Source organism: Lolium perenne, chromosome 2, assembly GCF_019359855.2.
Source record: "Lolium perenne isolate Kyuss_39 chromosome 2, Kyuss_2.0, whole genome shotgun sequence".
Lineage (NCBI taxonomy): Eukaryota > Viridiplantae > Streptophyta > Magnoliopsida > Poales > Poaceae > Lolium > Lolium perenne.
In genome coordinates, this window is record NC_067245.2 from 275,373,402 (window position 1) to 275,392,758 (window position 19,357).

The 19,357-nt window shown below is 44.4% G+C and overlaps 3 protein-coding genes across 3 annotated transcripts; all 3 read left to right on the forward strand.

The window, feature by feature from the left end:
- The first annotated feature begins 1,140 nt into the window (after positions 1-1,140).
- On the forward strand, positions 1,141-12,325 carry LOC127329476 (uncharacterized). The gene is made up of 3 exons (XM_051355986.2): positions 1,141-1,146; positions 7,125-7,920; positions 11,901-12,325. The coding sequence occupies exons 1-3, from the start codon at positions 1,141-1,143 to the stop codon at positions 12,050-12,052; spliced, it is 954 nt and encodes a 317-aa protein (XP_051211946.2). The 3' UTR covers positions 12,053-12,325.
- A 49-nt stretch (positions 12,326-12,374) lies between these two features.
- Positions 12,375-16,009, forward strand: LOC127336437 (rho GTPase-activating protein 2). The gene is made up of 5 exons (XM_051363243.2): positions 12,375-12,914; positions 14,229-14,349; positions 14,440-14,559; positions 14,883-15,113; positions 15,198-16,009. The coding sequence occupies exons 1-5, from the start codon at positions 12,493-12,495 to the stop codon at positions 15,762-15,764; spliced, it is 1,461 nt and encodes a 486-aa protein (XP_051219203.1). The 5' UTR covers positions 12,375-12,492; the 3' UTR covers positions 15,765-16,009.
- A 297-nt stretch (positions 16,010-16,306) lies between these two features.
- LOC127336438 (GDSL esterase/lipase At5g41890) lies at positions 16,307-18,960 on the forward strand. Its single transcript, XM_051363244.2, has 5 exons — positions 16,307-16,747; positions 16,836-16,966; positions 17,040-17,282; positions 17,397-17,655; positions 17,776-18,960. The coding sequence occupies exons 1-5, from the start codon at positions 16,405-16,407 to the stop codon at positions 18,009-18,011; spliced, it is 1,212 nt and encodes a 403-aa protein (XP_051219204.1). The 5' UTR covers positions 16,307-16,404; the 3' UTR covers positions 18,012-18,960.
- Positions 18,961-19,357: the final 397 nt, after the last annotated feature.

Below are 19,357 nucleotides of genomic sequence, written 5' to 3' on the forward strand. Positions count from 1 at the left end.
TTTAATTAATTTATCTAATTTATGCTTAATTGTGTTTCAGAATTCAAATTTTGAATTTATTGATGTATATTAATGTTGATGCAGCTATCTGTGCCTCTACTCATTGGATGAGAATTGGCATTGTGGTCAGATTCCACGGTGGTGAGTGCCTTGTTGCCTGCAGTGAGCTCCTTCCTCGCTTGTTGAAGCGTTGGTGATGCATCGCGTTGCCCACCCTTCCAATCGAAGAAGGTCTAGACATGATCATTGTGGCATTTTTTTTTTGCGGGTAGATCATTGTGGCATTTAATCGCATGTTTCTTGTTCATCGGCTTCAAGATGCAAAGGTTGACTGGAGTCATATTGGGGTGGTGGTACATGATATCAAAATCCCCACTAGTGGTTTCGTCTCGGTTTCGTTTAAGCATATCTAGGGGAAATCTAATATTTGGGCGTGTACTTTGGCTCGCTCTGCTGAGCTTCTAGTTTCTGCTCTTTTCAGAAATTCTACGCTGGATTGCATTCGCTAGAAATTTTGTAATGATTTTTATTATCAAAGAAGTGTGGTAATTCTCAAAAAAGCTAGACGATTCCATCTGTTTGACAGATTGGAGAGTTTTTCTTGTCGCCGTCCTAAACCCATGTACGTGATCGGATCGGCAGGGTTTTGTGTAGCTAAAACAAGCTGCAGCTCGTGATAATCTGCAGGTTTTGGACATCATTTTCGATGCAGAAAATTGAACTTGACGATACCTGCAAAAGCAAACACGTAGTAGCTTGAGTCGTCACCTCGGCCCTTTCTCGTCCAAAAGCGACGCCCTAACGGACGACGTGGAGGTGAGGTTAAACTAAAGCATGCATGGAATCCGATGGAGAGAGGTATATATCGACCATTCGACCGGTGTCCACATGCGATGCTTAGATCCCACGTAAAAATTACTAGCTAACTTAATTGCTAGCTGTCGACTGTCGTTAACCAAGGAAAAGGTACAGTAACTAATCAATCTAGCCCAGGCATATATTAGTAGGTAGACTTTGTCCTGTCGATTGACCGAGGTGGCCTAGCTCGGTCAAAACAGAAAACAAGTGACACGACAAGCCACCACGACGGCATGAACCAACAGAGCTAAGCTACCAATGTGCATGCATGCACATGACGCCATGACGGTAAGTTGAGCTGTCGATTCTTTTCCGGTTAAATAGAAAATGCATGCAATGTTCTCGATCGCATATCTGTCGTTGTTTACTCACACCTGCTAATTTTAGAACGAAAAGATTCTGTAGTGATCTTTATCAAGGTAGATATAACCACATGATAAATTATAGATTACGGCAAGCGGCAAGAGATGCACGCCTCCATCACAATGCACGATCTTGATTAGGCTACTCTACTCCACACAGGAGCTTGCTATCTTAACCGGAGAGGGAGACATTATTAACTCACTAGAAGCTAGTAGTGTTTAATTAATTTGGAGACACGATACGAAGCTCTGCGCGCATCCATCCCTGTCGTTGGATAGCTGCACATTCCAAAATGGCCGAGTGTCAGTCACGACCTGCCAAGGAATAATTTGACTTCACCAAAGGAAACATGCTCCTTGTCAAGCCGAACGACGCGATGCATCATTGTGCCACCGAAAAATCTATCTACACCTACACGATTTCAACTCTTTGGACAATTTCTTCGGTCTAACTGTCCTGAAACTCCTGTACGTACGTGCTCTCGGCAGGATTGTGCGTAGCTAAAACAAGCAGCTCGTAATAATCTGTCGGTTTTCAGTTCCCACCATCGCTGTCGATGCAGAAAATTGAACTTGACGATACCTGCAAAAGCAAACACGTACTCAAAGCAACGCCCTAACGGACGATCGACGTGTAGCCGTGTAGGTGAGGTTAAAGCACGCATGGAATCCGAGAGAGGCACACGCCGTATCGACTGATCAACCGGCCATTCGACCGGCGTCCACATGCGATGCTTAAAACCCACGTAAAATTACTACCGATATATACTATAGCTAGCTTAGCCGAGACATATATTAAGAGCTAGACTTTGTCTTGTCGACCGATTGAGGTGGCGCTCGGTCGGTCAAAACAGAAAACAAGTGACACGAGAAGCCACCTCCACATACGACGACGTGCACTAACAGAGCTAATTTAGCTACCAACAATATGCATTGCATGCACATGACGACGGTAAGTTGGGTTGTCGATGTTTTCGGTTAAAATTAGAAAATGCATTCAGCGTTCTCGATCGTATCTTGTTTACTCACCTGCTAATTAATTTTAGAACAAAAAGATACTGTACTGATCTTTCTCAAAGGTAGGATATTAAGGTCGTACAGCTAGCACTTTATGTCGCAAAATTGAACAATGCATATGCATATAGGATTATATAACATGATATAAATAAATTATAGATTACGGCAAACGGCAGGAGAAGCACGCCTCCGACAACAATTCACCATGCATGATCTTGACCAGTGGCGGATGGCAAATGGCTCTATTTTCTTCTCTTAGGTCCCTGAAATTCTTTTCTTCAGAAATAATGCAAAGTCTGGGGGGGCGGTGGCCCCCTCCGACTTGCACATAGCTCCACCAGTGATCTTGACTAGGGCTACTCTACTCTACAGGAGCTTGCTGTCTTAACCGGAGAGGAGACATGATTAACTTGAAGCTAGTACTCCTAGTATTTAATTAATTTGGAGATGATAAGTACTACTAGCTCCGCATACATACCACTCCGTACATCCCTATCGTTGGATAGCTGCATATTCCAAAACAAAATGATCAAGTGTCAGTCACGACCTGCCAAGTACAGCACAAGTATGAATTATGGTGATAGTTGCGTCAATGGTCCTTGGTGCGCCGTGCGCGCTAGAGTCTGTCCAGAGGAGACCGAAGGAGGCAACGCAACAATTGCAACACCGCGGTCATCAAGCTAGCTAAGCTTGAGGGGGTATATTAAGCGTACGTGCGCGTGGTCCTGCCTACACCGTCGCCTTTCACGCAACGCAACAAACACGAAAGCATACGGATCAACAACATTGTCTGCCTGCCCTGTAGCGGCGTATCTCTTGTGCTCGTCGGAGAGCTGCCCGCGGGTGTGTAGAGCGTCAGCTCGCGCTCGCTCGGCCGGCCGGGCCGCTCTTGCTTTGCGGAGCGGCTATGAGCTGGAGACGTATACAGGAGTACAGGTGATGGTGGTTGATCTCGCTAGTTAACACGTACACATACCAACGTGAAATTGTCTGATGGCGTTCTAGATAAGCGTACGCTTCCTGGCTTGTCACGTCGCCATTTGATGGTCTTATTATGGAGGTGCAGCTTGCGTGCGTGGCCCAGCAATGCACACTGGAAAAGCGGTGTACTTGCCCTTTCCGACCAAGTAGGCAGTGAAAAGAAGCAGATCATGAATGCCTGGCCATTCCCTTGGTCCGAGCCGCAAGCTAGCCCATGTTAAGCGGCGCCACCTATTTCAGCCACAAAATATATCGGTTTTAGTTTTTTTTTTGAAATGGGGATAAAATCCTGGCTTCTGCATCATGACGACGCACATGGCTTTTTATTAAAAAGTCTCATAAATTCAGGTTTTACAACTCAATCCACCTACAGTCAATACAAGAATCAACCAGCGAAGTAAATTGGACGTAGTATCACTATTCATCACTGTAGTCTTCTAGTATAACGCCAGCCAATCTGACACAAGATATCCTGAGCGACGGTCTGGAGTCGTGTGCATCCAGAAGCCATAGCATCCCGCAGTTCCTCCGGCGAAAGGATGACCCATAGCTGAACCCAATGTGAGATCACATGGATAACCAGTAAGAAATGAAAAGATTGTTTTTTTTTTGTTAAAGATGATATCATTTTTTACCCTCCAAATAGACCAACATAAAGCAGAAACCCCAATGCGTATGAATGCCTTAGATTGTCTATCTACTTCATTTAACCCATTTCCAAACATTTTTGTAATATTGGCTGGAGGTGGAAGATCAAAAGTGAAATTAACCGTGCGCCAAAGAAGTTTACCTAAAGGACACTCAATAAACAGATGTTCAATGGTTTCCTGCTCTCCACAGAAAACACATTTCGTACATCCATTACAATTTCGTTTAGCTAAATTATCTTTAGTTAATAAAACCTTATTACTTAGAAACCACATAAAGATTTTAATCTTTAGGGGAACTTTGACTTTCCATAGATATTTTCTCAAAAAAGGGGTATGGTCACTCATAAGATCCTCATATATAAACTTTACCGTAAACAAACCATTTGTTGCGAGGCTCCACATAAAAAGATCATTTTCATCATTTAGCTCTACCCTCATTAATTTTTGGCATAACTGTAACCATAAAGTCCATTTGTTTCCCAACAAAGCCCGTCTAAAATTAATGTTCAGCGGGGTTTGAGCTAACACATGAGCTACCGTTACATTTTTGTGATGCACTATATTATATAATGAAGGGTATTGCTGCGCCAAAGGGGTGCCCCCTAACCAAGTATCTTCCCAAAATCGGGTATTCATTCCATCACCAATTTTGGAGAAACCTCTAGTGAAAAACTCATCTTTCAACCCATCAATCCCTTCCAAAAAGGAGAATGCGTGGGTTTAGCTTGCACACCTAATAAGGTCTTTTGTATCAAGTATTTACTATGTACCAGCTCCTGCCACACCCCGTCCTCATTAAGCAACTTAAAGAGCCATTTGTTCTTGATTTCGAGTATCTCAATACCTAAACCTCCTTGATCTTTAGGCCGACAAACAATATTCTATTTTGTGAGCCTATATTTTCTCTTATTCTCATCAGACTGCCAGAAAAATCTAGATTTATAGAAATCCAATCTTTTCCTTACCCCAACAGGTATCTCTAGAAAGGATAACGTGAACATAGGTAAGCTGGTTGAAACTGAATTGATAAGGACAAGCATATCTCCATATGATAGTAATTTTCCTTTCTAGCAACCCAATTTATTTTCAAACCGTGTCTCAACCGGGTACCAATCAGAGTTCCTGAGTTTTCTGTAATGTATAGGAATACCTAAGTATCTAAAGGGAAGGGATCCATCATCACATCCAAAGATCTGCTTATACTGATCCACCTCGTCTTTTGCTTTACCAAAACAGCTCACTTTTGTGAAAATTAATTTTAAGTCCCGAAAGCTCTTGAAAGATACACAAAATTAATTTCATGTTTACAACTTTAAGGGGATCATGTTCCAAAAAAAAGAATCATATCATCAGCATATTATAGTATAGATATGCCACCCTCAACAAGATGAGGAATAAGCCCTAAACTTGACCATCATCTTTTGCTCGGTCAATTAAGATGACAAGCATATCAACTACAATATTGAAAAGCATTGGGGACAAAGGATTCCCTTGCCGCAACCCTTCCTTTGTTTGAAAATAATGGCCGATAGGCCGAGTTTTGTACCTCGAGTTCAGTCGCGCAAATGGTCGATATGCCAAGTTTTTTTACCCTGAATTCAATCGCGCAAATGGCCGGACAAGTCCTGGGCATCATTGTTGGTGGGTGGGTTCGAGGCGACGGAGGACGAAGTGGACCGGGGAAGACTTCAAATTAAAACCGTAAAAAACAAATTCGACAACATGACACCAAATTCAAGTGATAACATTGTTTGACACAATTGCGGGATCTGGTAGAGATGCTCTAATAAATATCGCATTGTATGATACCACACTATGTTACTATGCACGAGGGCTCGTTTGATTCTTAGGATTTTCAAAATGCGGGAATATGAAAAAACACAAGATTGGAATGACATGTCCTCGCGAATCCTCCAGGATTAGGAAACTACAGGAATTTGGATCCACGAGAGTTTGATTGCACAGGAAAATCAAAGGAATTGTAGAAAGAGGTTATAATAAATGGAAATTTTTCTCCGAAACATAGTGCAAATGAATCCTTTGCAGAAATTCGAAAGGGATTGCAGTCCAATGAATGAAACAAGCGTTTGTAGGAAAAAAATCCTGTGAATCTAAATCTTCCAAAATCATACACAATATGTTTTTTAGTCAAACAAGCCCTGAAAGTAGTAACACAGATTATTAACATGTCCATGTTAATTCCCACTATAAGTAGCCTAATGTAGATTGAATTGGTTGTTTACCTATCTACTAGTACTAATGATAATTTTTCGGGTACTTTTAAGAATGTAGATTAAAACGGAACGAATGGGTAGTATACCTCAATATGGAGTATCTAATCTAAGGACTGAAATAAGCAAACAGCGAGGTACCTCAGTCTAAATAACTGTCACGGGCTTAATAAATATAGACATATTCTAGTTTACATTTTGCTTGAGACTGTGACAAGTATGTAGAACGCCGATGTGGGAAAAGGTGGAATCTCCCGTACTATCAAGACCGGAGTGATGCATGCTCGGGTTGTCACGTCGCGATTGATGATCTTTTATGGAGGCGCTAGCTAGCTGCAGAAAGCGGTGTACTGGCCTTCCCGAAGCAAGCACGGCAGTAAAGAAAGAGAAACGGATCGCAGAGCCCCGTTCCCGTGCTCCGTACCGAGAACGGATCGGCCCGAAACGGCTACGGTCACGTACGCCTCCGACCACCGCGCGCACGTACGAAGCCCGCAACCGCGCCCGTACCACGGCGCGCAGCCCAGCGACGGTGGCCACCAAACCGGCACCGTGCGGGTAGGCGATCCCATCGGCCACCCTGCACGGCCGCGAGGCCGGGTCGCCGGCTGGGACGGTGGCTGGCGACGGCGAACGAGTCGACGACGGGGGCACGTGGTAAGTCTGCGCGCGCGGCCGTAACTACCACTACGCACCACCAGGCTGTAAAGATCTCTCGCACGCACAACATGCTCGACCGACCCGCTGCTGCTCCCCACTCCGCTCCACTAACCATCGCCGTGATTTAACTAATCGCTCCACCATTATCCAACCACTTCCATTTGCATTTCAAAACAAACGATACCGATCGCGTGCAGTGCCTGATCGTGCGATCGCGCGCGTGGCAAAGCGAGACGATCCAAAGCAGCGACGTGGGCGTAATCACCAGCCGGTAAGACCAGCAACGTGGTTAATAACAATCGGATTAGAGCCGACTGACTGGAGGGAGGAGTCTGGGAGATTACTTCTATGATTTCTATTATGAGGTGGAATCTGTGGTGGTAAGAGGACCACCAGCGACAAAAATATCTATATCCACTTCTGAGAGATCGTCTCCTAATGCTCCATCACCCAAGCGGTCCAGGTTTGATCATCATAAGGCTGCTGAATCATCCGAGGGGCAAACTGAAGCAAGTCAGAATGTTACTTATGGAAAAAGCTACTCCAACAATTTGGATGTGGTGCCTGAAAATGATGATGAGGAGGATAGTGAAGATGACCATGAGTTATTGATTGACACTATTGCCAGGGAACAAATGGAGAAAAATCAGCAACATGATGGGGATATTGTGAGGGTTTGTGAGGATGCTATTGTGAAAGAAAGTATTCCAGATTGCAAGGAACCTTGTAAGGTTGCCAGCGATACAGCTTCAGATTTCCAGCAGAAGGCTCCTGTGATTGATGCAGCACCTAAGGTTGATGATACCTCCGCCCTCTTGAAAGCTCCGGCAACACCTGTTGTATCTAAAGAGATTGTGTGTCTGGGCTACCATCAAAATACATATGAAAGATCGTATGCCTCTGTTGTATGCAATAAAGAACGGTCATCGATTCCTGTGGTAACTGAGGTGGGACAGGACTATCACTATGAACCTGCTGTATCTCCAGCGTATACTGTGCAGTCTCCTGAAGAGGAATCCGGGGAAAAATCATCTATCAAGACGGTGGATAATAATGATGAAGAGCTGGAGGATGGGAGGAGATCTATGAGGAACCAACAACAGAAGATGGAGAAAGTCATGGATCAAGCTGCTGCTCTATCCAAGAAAAGGAATCTAGAAGGTAATCCCTCTTCTGGTGAAAAGTTACTTCCTGGTAATGCTTTCTCTATTTTGTCCAATACTGAAATTATGAGAAGAGCGTCCTTGATGGGTGTAGATATGCCGTCGGATAATTTTGAATCTGTTGATTTGTTAAAAGAATTGGAAATATCTAGGAAAAATTTAGGTGATAAAATGATATCGAATAAACCCTTAGTGGTGCAACATGACGGTGGTGCGGTGACTCCTTTGAATATGACCTGGTATGATTCCGAGGATCAGATGATAGATGATTCTTTTACTATGGTTCAATCTAGGAAAGCGAGAAAAAGCAATAAAAAAGCTAATATTGTGGTATCTAGACCTGTGACTAGAAGCCAAGGGGCTGCTGCCACGTCTACTGTGCACCCTGGTAGAAATGGCAGAGTGAGGAAGATGCCTGATAAATTTAAATGATAGTTGCTATTTGGAATCTAAGGGGGGCAGGTAAGAAAGGGATATCTACTTGCCTCACTGATACTATAAAGGATTATGGGGTGGATTTTATTGGTTTGCAAGAAACTATGAAAAGAGATTACACTACTGCCTTCTTTAGAAAAATAGATCCTGAGAATGCTTTTTTTTGGAAATGGATTCCTTCGATTGGTAAATCTGGGGGAATCCTATGTGGAGCAAAAAATGAAACATTTGGAGTACAGGCTGTTAAGTTGGGAGAATTCATGATTTTAATGAGTTTATGGGACAATGTGAAAAAATGTAGATGGAATATTATTGTGGTCTACGGACCTGCTCATGAGGAGAGAAAATCTGCCTTCTTGGCAGAGATGGCTTCCTTTTGTAATGCAGTTGATGGACCATATATCATTGCTGGTGACTTTAATATCCTAAGAAATGTAAGAGAAAAGAATAAACCTACCTCTTTGCCGCATTCTTCAGAGGTGTTTAATTCAGTAATTCATTCCTTATCCTTAAGGGAGGTGCATATGAAAGGAGGTCTTTACACTTGGTCGAACAAACAAAAAGATCCAACTCTTGAAAAGTTAGACAGGGTGCTTATGTCCCCGGACTGGGAGGATTTATTCCCTTTGGTTTTGGTCCGGAAAGTGGTGAGAGATCAGTCTGATCACAATATGCTTATTGTTGATTCTGGTGAAAAGTCCCAGTTTAAAAAATGTAATGATTTCAAATTCAACATGTCTTGGTTCAAAAATCCTGATTTTTTACCAGCAGTTAAAGAAATATGGGAGAGATATGTTAGAAGTGATGATCCTATTGATGTGTTCAACATCAAGTTAAAAAGAGTGAAGAAATTCCTTAAGGGTTGGGGATCTAATATTTTTGGTAATAATAAGAAAAAGAAACAAAGTTTAAAACAAGAATTGAGCCATCTGGAAGCAGTAGAGGAAGCTGCAGGTTTGTCCCCTGAGGAGCAGATTAGACGATGTAATATTCAAGGGGAACTCTATAATCTGTATGCTGAGGAGGAAACCTACTGGCACCAGAGGTCCCATGCTAGTTGGTTATTGGAGGGAGATCAAAATACATCCTATTTTCATAGAATTGCAAACGGGCGTAGGAGGAAAAATGATGTGCAGTGTTTGCGAAAAGGGGAGGTGTTGATTGAGGGTACAAAAAACCTCCTGCAACATGCAACTGAGTATTATAGAGATTTATTCGGCCCCGCTCCTGGTAATATATTTAGGTTAAACCCTGATTTGTGGAAACCTGGAGAAAAGCTTACTGTGGAGGATAATGAGGATTTATGTAGACACTTTACGGTAGATGAAGTGGAAAAAGCTTTATTCTCTATGAAGAAGAATAAAGCACCTGGACCGGATAATATACCGATAGAGTTTTATCAACATTGTTGGGAATTCATCCAACATGATATTATGAAGCTTTTTGTAGCTTTTTATTATGGTAAACTTGATGTTCAAAGGCTAAATTACGGGGTTATAACTCTCCTTCCGAAAGTAGCTGAAGCCGATAAGATTCAACAATTTAGGCCAATTTGTTTACTGAGATGCATTTACAAGCTCATAACAAAAACATTGACGCTTCGGCTAGAACCTTATGGAAACAAGTTATTCAGCATACAACAAAATGCTTTTATTAGAGGAAGAAATATTATGGATGGTATTATGTCTTTACATGAACTCATGCATCATGCTCATGTTAAGAAGCAAGTGGGGGTAATTTTGAAACTTGATTTCGAAAAGGCATATGACAAAGTTAATTGGGATTTTCTGTTAGAGTGCCACAAAATTAGAGGTTTTTCTGATTGGTGGTGTTCCTGGATCAAACAAGTGTTGCATAATGGGACGGTTTCGGTTAAGATGAATAATGAGATGGGTCCTTATTTTCAAAGTGCCAAAGGGGTTCGCCAGGGCGACCCCTTGTCTCCTACTTTGTTCAACTTGATAGGAGAATGTTTGACTAAAATGGTTTTGAAGGCTCAAGAAAATGGTCTTATTACTGGGTTTGCACCTGATCTTGTTGAAAATGGGGTAGCTATTTTGCAATATGCGGATGATACAGTTTTATGTATAAAGCATGATCCAGAACAAGCTTTGAACCTTAAAATGTTGCTTTATATGTTCGAAATGATGTCAGGCCTTAAGATAAACTTCTTGAAAAGTGAAATAATTACTATAGGTGGAGATAATGATATGGACGAGTTCTATTCCAATATGTTTAATTGTCAGGTGGGGAAGCTTCCTATTAAGTACTTGGGTATTCCTGTGACTTTCTCCAAGTTAAAAAATATTGACTGGGATTTTTTGGATGCAAAAATGGTAAAAAAACTGGAGGCTTGGATTTGTGATGCTGCCTCATCGGGAGCTAGATTAACCTTGCTAAATGCTTGTTTATCGGGGATTCCTTCGTTTTATATGGCTATGTTTTTGTTAAATAAAACCTTTGTGGAAAAGTTGGATAAACACCGTAGAAAGTTTTTCTGGGCAGGAAGGAAAAAGAAGAAAGCATATTGCATGGTTAAATGGACGAGAGTATGTCGTTCAAAGAAAAAAGGGGGTTTAGGGGTCATAGACCTAAGAAAACAAAATATCAGTTTATTATGTAAATGGTGGTGGAAAATTGATAGAGAAGACGGCCTATGGCAAAAAATTGTGCGAGAGAAATATTTGAAAAATAAAACTGTGGTGAATGTGAAACCTAGAGCATCTGACTCACCTTCTTGGAGGGCTTTACTTAAAGTGAAGGATTATTATTTGTGTGGTAGGGAAGTAATTTTAAATAAGGGAAATATTGTGAGGTTTTGGCTTGATCCCTGGGAAGGAGGGGTTTCACTTGCGGAGAGATATCCTGGGCTGTTCAATATATGCCACGCTCAGGAAGCGACCTTTGAGCGAGTGGTCGAATCAAATTTTAATGTTCCTTTTCGGAGAAGGTTGTCTCCTGAGTTGTTGTTGATTTGGAATAATATTAAGCTAAATGCAGGGCTTATTAATAGATCTCAGGTTTCCGATGACATAGTTTGGAAGTTGACTGCGAACAAGATCTTCTCGACTAAATCCATGTATCAATATATGGAGAATAGTTTGGCTGGAGCTAATTATAAAAGAATTTGGAAGGCTAAGTTACCCTTGAAAATTAAAATCTTCCTATGGCAGCTTCATTATGATGCCATCTTGACTAGAGAAAATATGAGAAAGCGAAATTGGCTGGGTTGCCCAGATTGTAGCTTCTGTGACAATGTTGAGACGGCGAAGCATTTGTTTTTCTCTTGTGGGGTTGCTAAAGTGATTTGGGGTGCTGTGGGTGCTTGTGTAGGAGCAAAAACATGTCCTAGATCGTTGTGGCAGAGTTTGGCCTGGTTATATGCTTATTTACCGGGAGATGAGAGGTTTTATACTTTGCTTTTGGCGGCGATATGCTGGTCCATTTGGAATATCAGAAATAAAGTAACTTTTGAAAAATATACAGTCAAATCCCCTGAGGTGATCTTGTTTACTATCTGCTCCTTTCTTAATTACTGGGCAGGCCTTTACAAAGCTGAGGATGCAGAGAAGATTAGAGGAGGTGCGAAGAAGTTGATCACCATGGCGGCAGAATTGGCAAGGAAGAAGCAGGAGACCCCGGAGCCAGGACTGCTGATGATTGAAGATCGTGATCGTCGGACTGCTCAAATCTGAAGAGCTGGAAGTCTAGTTGCTGATGCCTGTTAACCTTTTGGTTTCGAAGGATGTACTATGTGATAAACACCTTTTTTAGTCTTAGTGTTGATAGGTTTTTGCCCCGTAGTAGATGTCTCGATGCCGAGGCATCTGTCAGCGGGTTTCCTATCGATGCAAGGGCGCTCTTTCTTTCCTGTTTCCTTTTGATGTGTTTTGGAAGTAATTCTTGAACAATGTATATTTCCGTTATGTTAAGTAATGGAAAGGGGAGTAGCCCGAATTAAAAAAAAAAAAAAAGAAACAGCAGGAGTACTATTGCCGCTATAAAAACCGGGAACCAAACGCGACCGGGCAAAACACCACCACGGCCGCCTGCGTCGCCCCCCACGCCTTCCATTTCCCGCTACGGAACACGCCCGCCCCAGCCCAACCAGCCCAGCACCGCCGCCGCCTCCGCCATGGCGCCCTTCCAGATGCGCTTCGGCCTGGGGATCTCCCCGTCCCGCACGTACGACGAGGAGGAGGAAGACGAAGACGACGAGGAAGAAGAAGAGTTCGACGAGGACGAGGACATGGAGGAGGCGGAGAGCGACGGGACGGCCTCGCCCACGCCGCTGCAGTCCGGGAGGGCGGGCGGGCTGGTGGGAGCGGTGGTGAGCGCGCTGCGGCGCTCGCTCGTCATGTGCGGCGCCGGCGCCGCGGCGGGCGACGACGACAGCGAGGACGACAGCGGCAGCGACGACGACGAGCACGGGATGGAGATCGGCGGGCCCGTCGACGTGCGCCACGTCGCGCACGTCACCTTCGACCGCTTCGGCGGGTTCCTCGGCCTCCCTGCCGACCTCGAGCCCGACGTGCCCCGCCCCACGCCCAGCGTCAGGTCACCTCTCCTCTCTTCTCCTCTGTCTCTGCCAGCCCGCCGTCGTGTGGTTCATTATCCTGGTTCTGCCTCTTTTTGCTGCGGTGAAGGGGATTATTATCGTTTCGGCGAATTTCGTGATCGAAACAAACCTTCCTGTGCCACAATGCTTTGTTTGTTTGTTTCTGCCTTCCTGGACCGTGTATTTATTGTGGCGTACTTTTCAGCGCATCCCAAAATATTTTGCGGTGTGATTATGAGTTTTCATTTCGGGAATTTAACATAATTATAAGGATATTTTGAATATATTTTTCGGTGGCCGGGAATCTTAATCACTAGAATTCGACACAATTAAGATATTTATCGTACTATATTTTTGTGGAATAAGTAGTGTAAATAATGAGTAATAAATAAATTCAGTAGCGCACGGAACTTTTAGGCACGGCTAATGTTTCAAGCGAAGGCTCCTAAGCAAGTTCCTGAAAAAATACAATGATTTCAGAAATGAGCTGTGTTTTGCTATTCTCTTGTTATGCCTATGCACTCAGAGATGATGCAGGGCACAAATAGTGGAATTCGCTGAAAAATGTTTAATTAACTAGTTCAACAAGTGGAACTAAAAAAACATGACAAGTGGTGCCTTTTGAATCACAAGTTCTGTTAATCAGGAGTAGTATATTACAAGGTTATATATCATGCCAAGAAGTAGAACTACTGAATCAACAAGTTTATTGATTTTTTTGGTGATTATGGCTGGTCTCTCCTGGCATAGGCACGGAATTGGACACTCTGAAAATTTGTGGGCACACAAGGGCATATGAGAGAAATTAGTTTGATTGTGGGATTCTGCTGCATGGCCAACGGTTGAGCTCTTTATTGGACTTCGTAGTAGCCAGATTTGTTATGTGCTGACCCTCAAATAGTACTAGTGGTTTCTTAGGTGGCTGACCTGGCCAGCATGGGCAGGTCATGGGTATCTTTCTCGTCCATCTTATATTTTGGATTAGGTTGATCTCGTCAGCTGTACTTGCATCCGGCTTAGTATGGGATTTTATATACTTTTTGCATAGACAACTGCCATTCTCATCATCTTTTTAGGTTGCTAACATCAAATCAGGATGAATATGAACCTTGTCATGCTGCTGTTATTACTAGACTCTTTTTTTATTTTTATTTATGCTTTGCTTCAGACTGAAAGTTATCTACTACGTTCACCTGAACTATATATTTTGGGTGTGTAGGGTCAACTAAAATCATGAAAACCTTAAACACGATCCTCCAAACTACTGTTTAGTGCTAGTTGCTAACGTTTTCAAGTTATAATTCTGTGTGCAGTGCAAGTGTGTTCGGCGTTTCACCAACTTCTTTGCAATGTTCATATGATCAAAGAGGAAATAGTGTGCCCATAATACTGTTGATGATGCAGAGGGAATTGTATCTACGAGAGGGACTTAAGGTATGTCCAGCTGCAAGCTAATAAAAAACAGCAATTGAAATGTCAGTTTCAAGCTCTCGGAATGCTCATGTATATCCACTGTGTTCTTAGATTGAAGGGATCTTCAGAATTAACGGAGAAAATAGTGAAGAGGCCTGTGTCAGGGACCAATTAAACAGTGGTGTGGTTCCGAATGAAGTTGACTTACACTGCCTGGCTGGTTTGATAAAGGTGCTGAAAACTTCCACAGTATTACCTACTGCAACAATCTCTCTTTTTATTATTATTTTCAGCTTCAGGAAATACCTGAGGCTAGCAGATAGATATGCCGTGTGCATTAGATGTCCCCTTCTTTTTGCAACTCGAACATACTAAGAGTCTGAAATATCTAGTCAGGAAGGAATAATGCACATTGAAGTTTGAATAACAGCATGAAACTGAAAATGAATGAGGTTTTATTTGTGGGCAATGGCTTGGATGTATGCATTATTTGAACACATTATGTTTAAAAAATTCTTACACATCATTTCGTGATCTGTGGTTCTCTTTTGTAGGCATGGTTTCGGGAACTTCCAACAGGAATATTGGATTCACTGACACCAGAACAAGTAATTCACTGCAACACAGAAGAGGAGTGTGCTCTCCTTGCTTGTATGCTACCACCAGTGCAAGCAGCATTGCTTGATTGGGCAATTAATTTGATGGCCGATGCTGTAGAGCTTGAGAACTACAACAAGATGAATGCTCGAAACATCGCTATGGTTTTTGCACCGAACATGACTCAGGTTATTGGAAATGTTCATTATTATTATCTGCAGAGCATACCCTGCACGCACAAATACACTAATCCCAGGGTATTTCTCTTGCAGATGGCCGATCCGTTAACTGCCCTGATGCATGCAGTTCAGGTGATGAACTTCCTCAGGACTTTGATCGTTAAGACCTTAAAGGGAAGAGAAGAGGCAGCTGCAGCACCCAAGGCGTTGCAGTCATGCTCTGATTCCCCAAATTATCAAGATAAAACTCAGATGCCAGAGAATTTGCAGAAACCGTGCATTCGTACAAGTCAGGAGAGTGTTGATCACCCGATGATTGACAAGGCTATTTCGGACCGGTTCCTATCTGAAGCTGAACAAGCCCTCCATGATAATTCGAAAAATCATTTTGAAGGACAAGAGAAGAAGTGTGATATGGACCACAATAAGTGTTACAGTGGTGTTTCTCCGTTTGCTAATGATTCGAATAACCGAGTCAACAGTTCCGGAAAAGAATTTGCTAACAGAAATGCGGAAGGCTTGTTCGAAAGATTTAGTTTTAGGAAAGGTGTTGAGAGGCTTTGCAGGCACCCTGTGTTTCAGCTGAATAGGTCTCTGAGGAAGGCTCCAGACGTGGTTGCCTTTGATGCTACCAGAGAAGCAAGACAAGCTTGGGTATGATATGATAGTGAGATTGTATGTAATTGGTAATGGAATTATTTTTCGCCTTTTTGTTTAGTTGGTCGGCCGCTCCTCTAGTTTGTGTGAGTAGAAACAGTTAGCCAATTAGTGAGTAGGTACTGCAGATTTCAGTGTACATTATAATCGTTTACTGCTGACGACAAAGTCTGAAAGATGTCCGAAAGATTGCATGTTGTACCTAATTTCTTATAAGTGAATGGAAGTCACAGTGAACTTTGACTCTACTGTTTGCCTCAAAGGCTAGTGATCTCTGCATTGTTCTTTATACGAATGGTCTGATATATGCTGCTGTATAACATTGCAAGACAATTCAACTAGTGTCAGTAAATGGCTGTACATTTATGCCACTTTTCAGGAGGGGTGCGTTCTCTATTGTCTTGATAAGCGCATTTTCTTTTCTTAGAAAGGATGCATTGTGTCATTCTCTATTGCCAGCATAGCCGTGTAAATATATTTCATTTCTTTATTTTAGAGCACTAACCAAACATGGTCAGAACTATGTCTGACTGCTGGCCTGTACTGCTCCCAACTGAAAATCTTCTCATCCAGATATAATATGTCAGTCCAGTGGGGGCATTTCGAATCTTCTCTTGAAGCTGTCAAACACTGACCATGTCAAATGGTACAATACAGGCACGGTGAGCATGCCAGTGCCCAGTGCACAGAGATATATGCAATCCTAGAAACGTCCCACGGTTGCAGCATACGTAAGATGGCCGTGCTTCCTCTCCCCTGCTGCTCTCCACTCTTCACAGCAATGCTGCTGCTCTTGTTTCTCCCATCTCCAGCATCGTCCCAAGCGTTCTTCATCTTCGGCGATTCCCTCGTGGATGCAGGAAACAATGACTATCTGGTGACCCTCTCCAAGGCCAATGCCCCGCCATACGGCGTCGATTTCTCGTTCTCCGGTGGCAAGCCAACCGGGAGGTTCACAAATGGGAGGACCATTGCAGATGTCATGGGTAATATCAAGTGTGATTTTGCATGAGAAGCTGTGTTTGCATTGTCCATGCCTGATCTAACGAACACCTCGTTGTGCAATGCTCGCAGGTGAAGCCTTGGGGCAGGAGAACTTTGCTCCTCCCTACTTGGCTCCGAACTCAAGCACTGGAGTGACCAGCAGTGGAGTCAACTATGCTTCTGGTTCTTCTGGCATTTTCGACGAGACCGGCTCTTTTTATGTATGTGAAATGCTGACTAGCTATGACTTCCCCGCAGCTGGCTTTGTTTCTGAATGTTTGTTTGGGTTGGCAGGTTGGAAGAGTGCCACTAGGACAGCAAATCAGCTACTTTGAGAAGACCAGAGCACAGATAGTGGAGACCATGGGAGAGAAAGCTGCAGCGGAGTTTTTAGAGAAGGCGATGTTCACGGTAGCAGCTGGATCCAATGACATTTTGGAGTTCCTCTCACCTTCAGTACCCTTCTTCGGAGGACAGAAGCCTGATCCTGCAGTTCTCCAGGATGCCTTGGTTTCTAAGTTGGCATTTTATCTGAAGGTAGTGCCACTAATTTCTTAGAACCATCTGATGAGCGTCGTAGGTAGCTACTGAATTTTCTTCAGTCTGCTTTTCATTTGAAGCTGATCTTGCGATTTTCTTTCCGAAATGAAGCGGCTGAACGACATGGGGGCTAGAAAATTTGTCGTCGCCGACATCGGGCCGCTGGGCTGCATACCGTACGTTCGTGCTCTGGAGTTCATCCCTGCGGGGGAATGCTCAGCGGCCGCGAACAAGCTCTGCGAAGGTTACAACAAGAAACTGAAGAGGATGGTCGGCAGACTGAACCAGGAGCTGGGTCCGGGGAGCGTGATTGTCTACACGAACACGCACGACATCGTGATGGAGATCATCCAGCAGCACCGCCAATACGGTACGTAGATGCAGTGTTGCAATTTGCAAAGCAGCAAAAAATGCAGAAATTGGGTACACTAGTCTGGCATTCTCTCTGAACTGAAATGAACCTTGGATCTATGGCATGTATGGGCTGCAGGTTTCGAGAACGCTTTGGACCCTTGCTGCGGCGGCAGCTTCCCTCCTTTCCTGTGCATCGGCATCGCCAACGCGAGCTCCACCCTGTGCGACGACCGCTCCAAGTACGTGTTCTGGGACGCGTTCCACCCGACCGAGGCCGTCAACTTCATCGTCGCCGGCAGGCTTGTTGACGGCGACGCCGCCGATGCGTCGCCCGTCAACGTCCGCGCCTTGTTCCAGGACAACCGCAAATGAAGGAAGAGATCTCTGTGCATGCACCCCCGTGTAGTCATGGAATGTCTGTGTGGCTGGCTGGCCGTAGTTTCATCGTCATCTTGAACATTTTTCTATGGGGCATAACTAGATTGGACCGCACGTCTTTAACGTGTAGAATGCGACTGGTGGCGGCGACTTTTATGAGGAACAATTTCTAGGCTGATTTTGTGTCTTTTCTGGAGGGCGGAAAGAAGATCTTTGGTTGGTTGACGAGATAAACAAAGCAGACCAGCGACAGGAATATTGCAGTCTGCAGAAGTTGCACGAGCAAGTAGGAGCGACCACCGCCGGTGCAGTCTCCATACCACCAGCACGTCGGCCTATTCTATGGGCACGCGACACGAGTAGCCGAGCACACGACCACCGCCGGTGCAGTCTCCATACCAGCCACGCCACGCGGCTATATATGCATACAACACTTGGACCCGATCGATCTGGTGACTGACGGCCGGCCGTGCCAGGTAATCCAGTCTCCGGCTAGCTCCATGGACGGAGCGGCTGCGGAGCCTCAAAAGCCAGCGGCCAACGGCGCCATGGCGAAGGCGTCGCCGTTATCATCCATGGCGGGAACGGCGGCGTGCCTGGTGGCGGTGGGGCTGGGTGGCGCGGCGCTGCTGGTGTGGTGGGCGCTGGCGTTCCACTCGTCGCACGCGAGGCTCTGGATGGTGCCGGCGGGCCTCGTCCTCCTCGGCACCCCCATCCTCGCCTGGCTCTCCCTCCTCGCCTCCGACCCCTGCCGCTGCGGCCGCCGCCCGGCCGAGACGACTCCCACGCCCAGTGAACATCCAGGAGCTTAGTTAGCTAGTGGTTCCTTCCATGCACAGTACCACGTAGTATACTTGTATAATTAGTTTGCTTGCTGCATCCTGGTCATTCCAGAACCAGATATGTAGACAGTACACATATAATCAGCACTACTGTTGCTTCAGGTTGCAGGCGTTGTGTTCTTGCTCTTGTTCACGCGCAAACATCTCTCCAAGATAGGTTCTCCCCTCCACTGATGATGCATGCGGCGATTGAGTGCTAGCTTTTTGATCGATCATAGTACCGAAAGTCTAAAGCGAGCGTGTGCCGAATCCTACGCCGCCACACTCCATTGGTCGTGGTCGGCGCAGTCTCGTCGGTCAGATCAGGAAGTGGACGTGCATTATGTGAGCTGATCAGCAAATGTGCCCCAGGAAAATGAAAATGTCTTTTCTCTCTTGCCGGATAGGGACAGTTTCCACTCAGCCAGTGCTTTCGTGGTTCTACTTCTACAATGGGCGTTATCTTAGGTAGGTGGTAGATTAACTAACGCTAAGGCTTCGGTATTGGAACTGGAACTA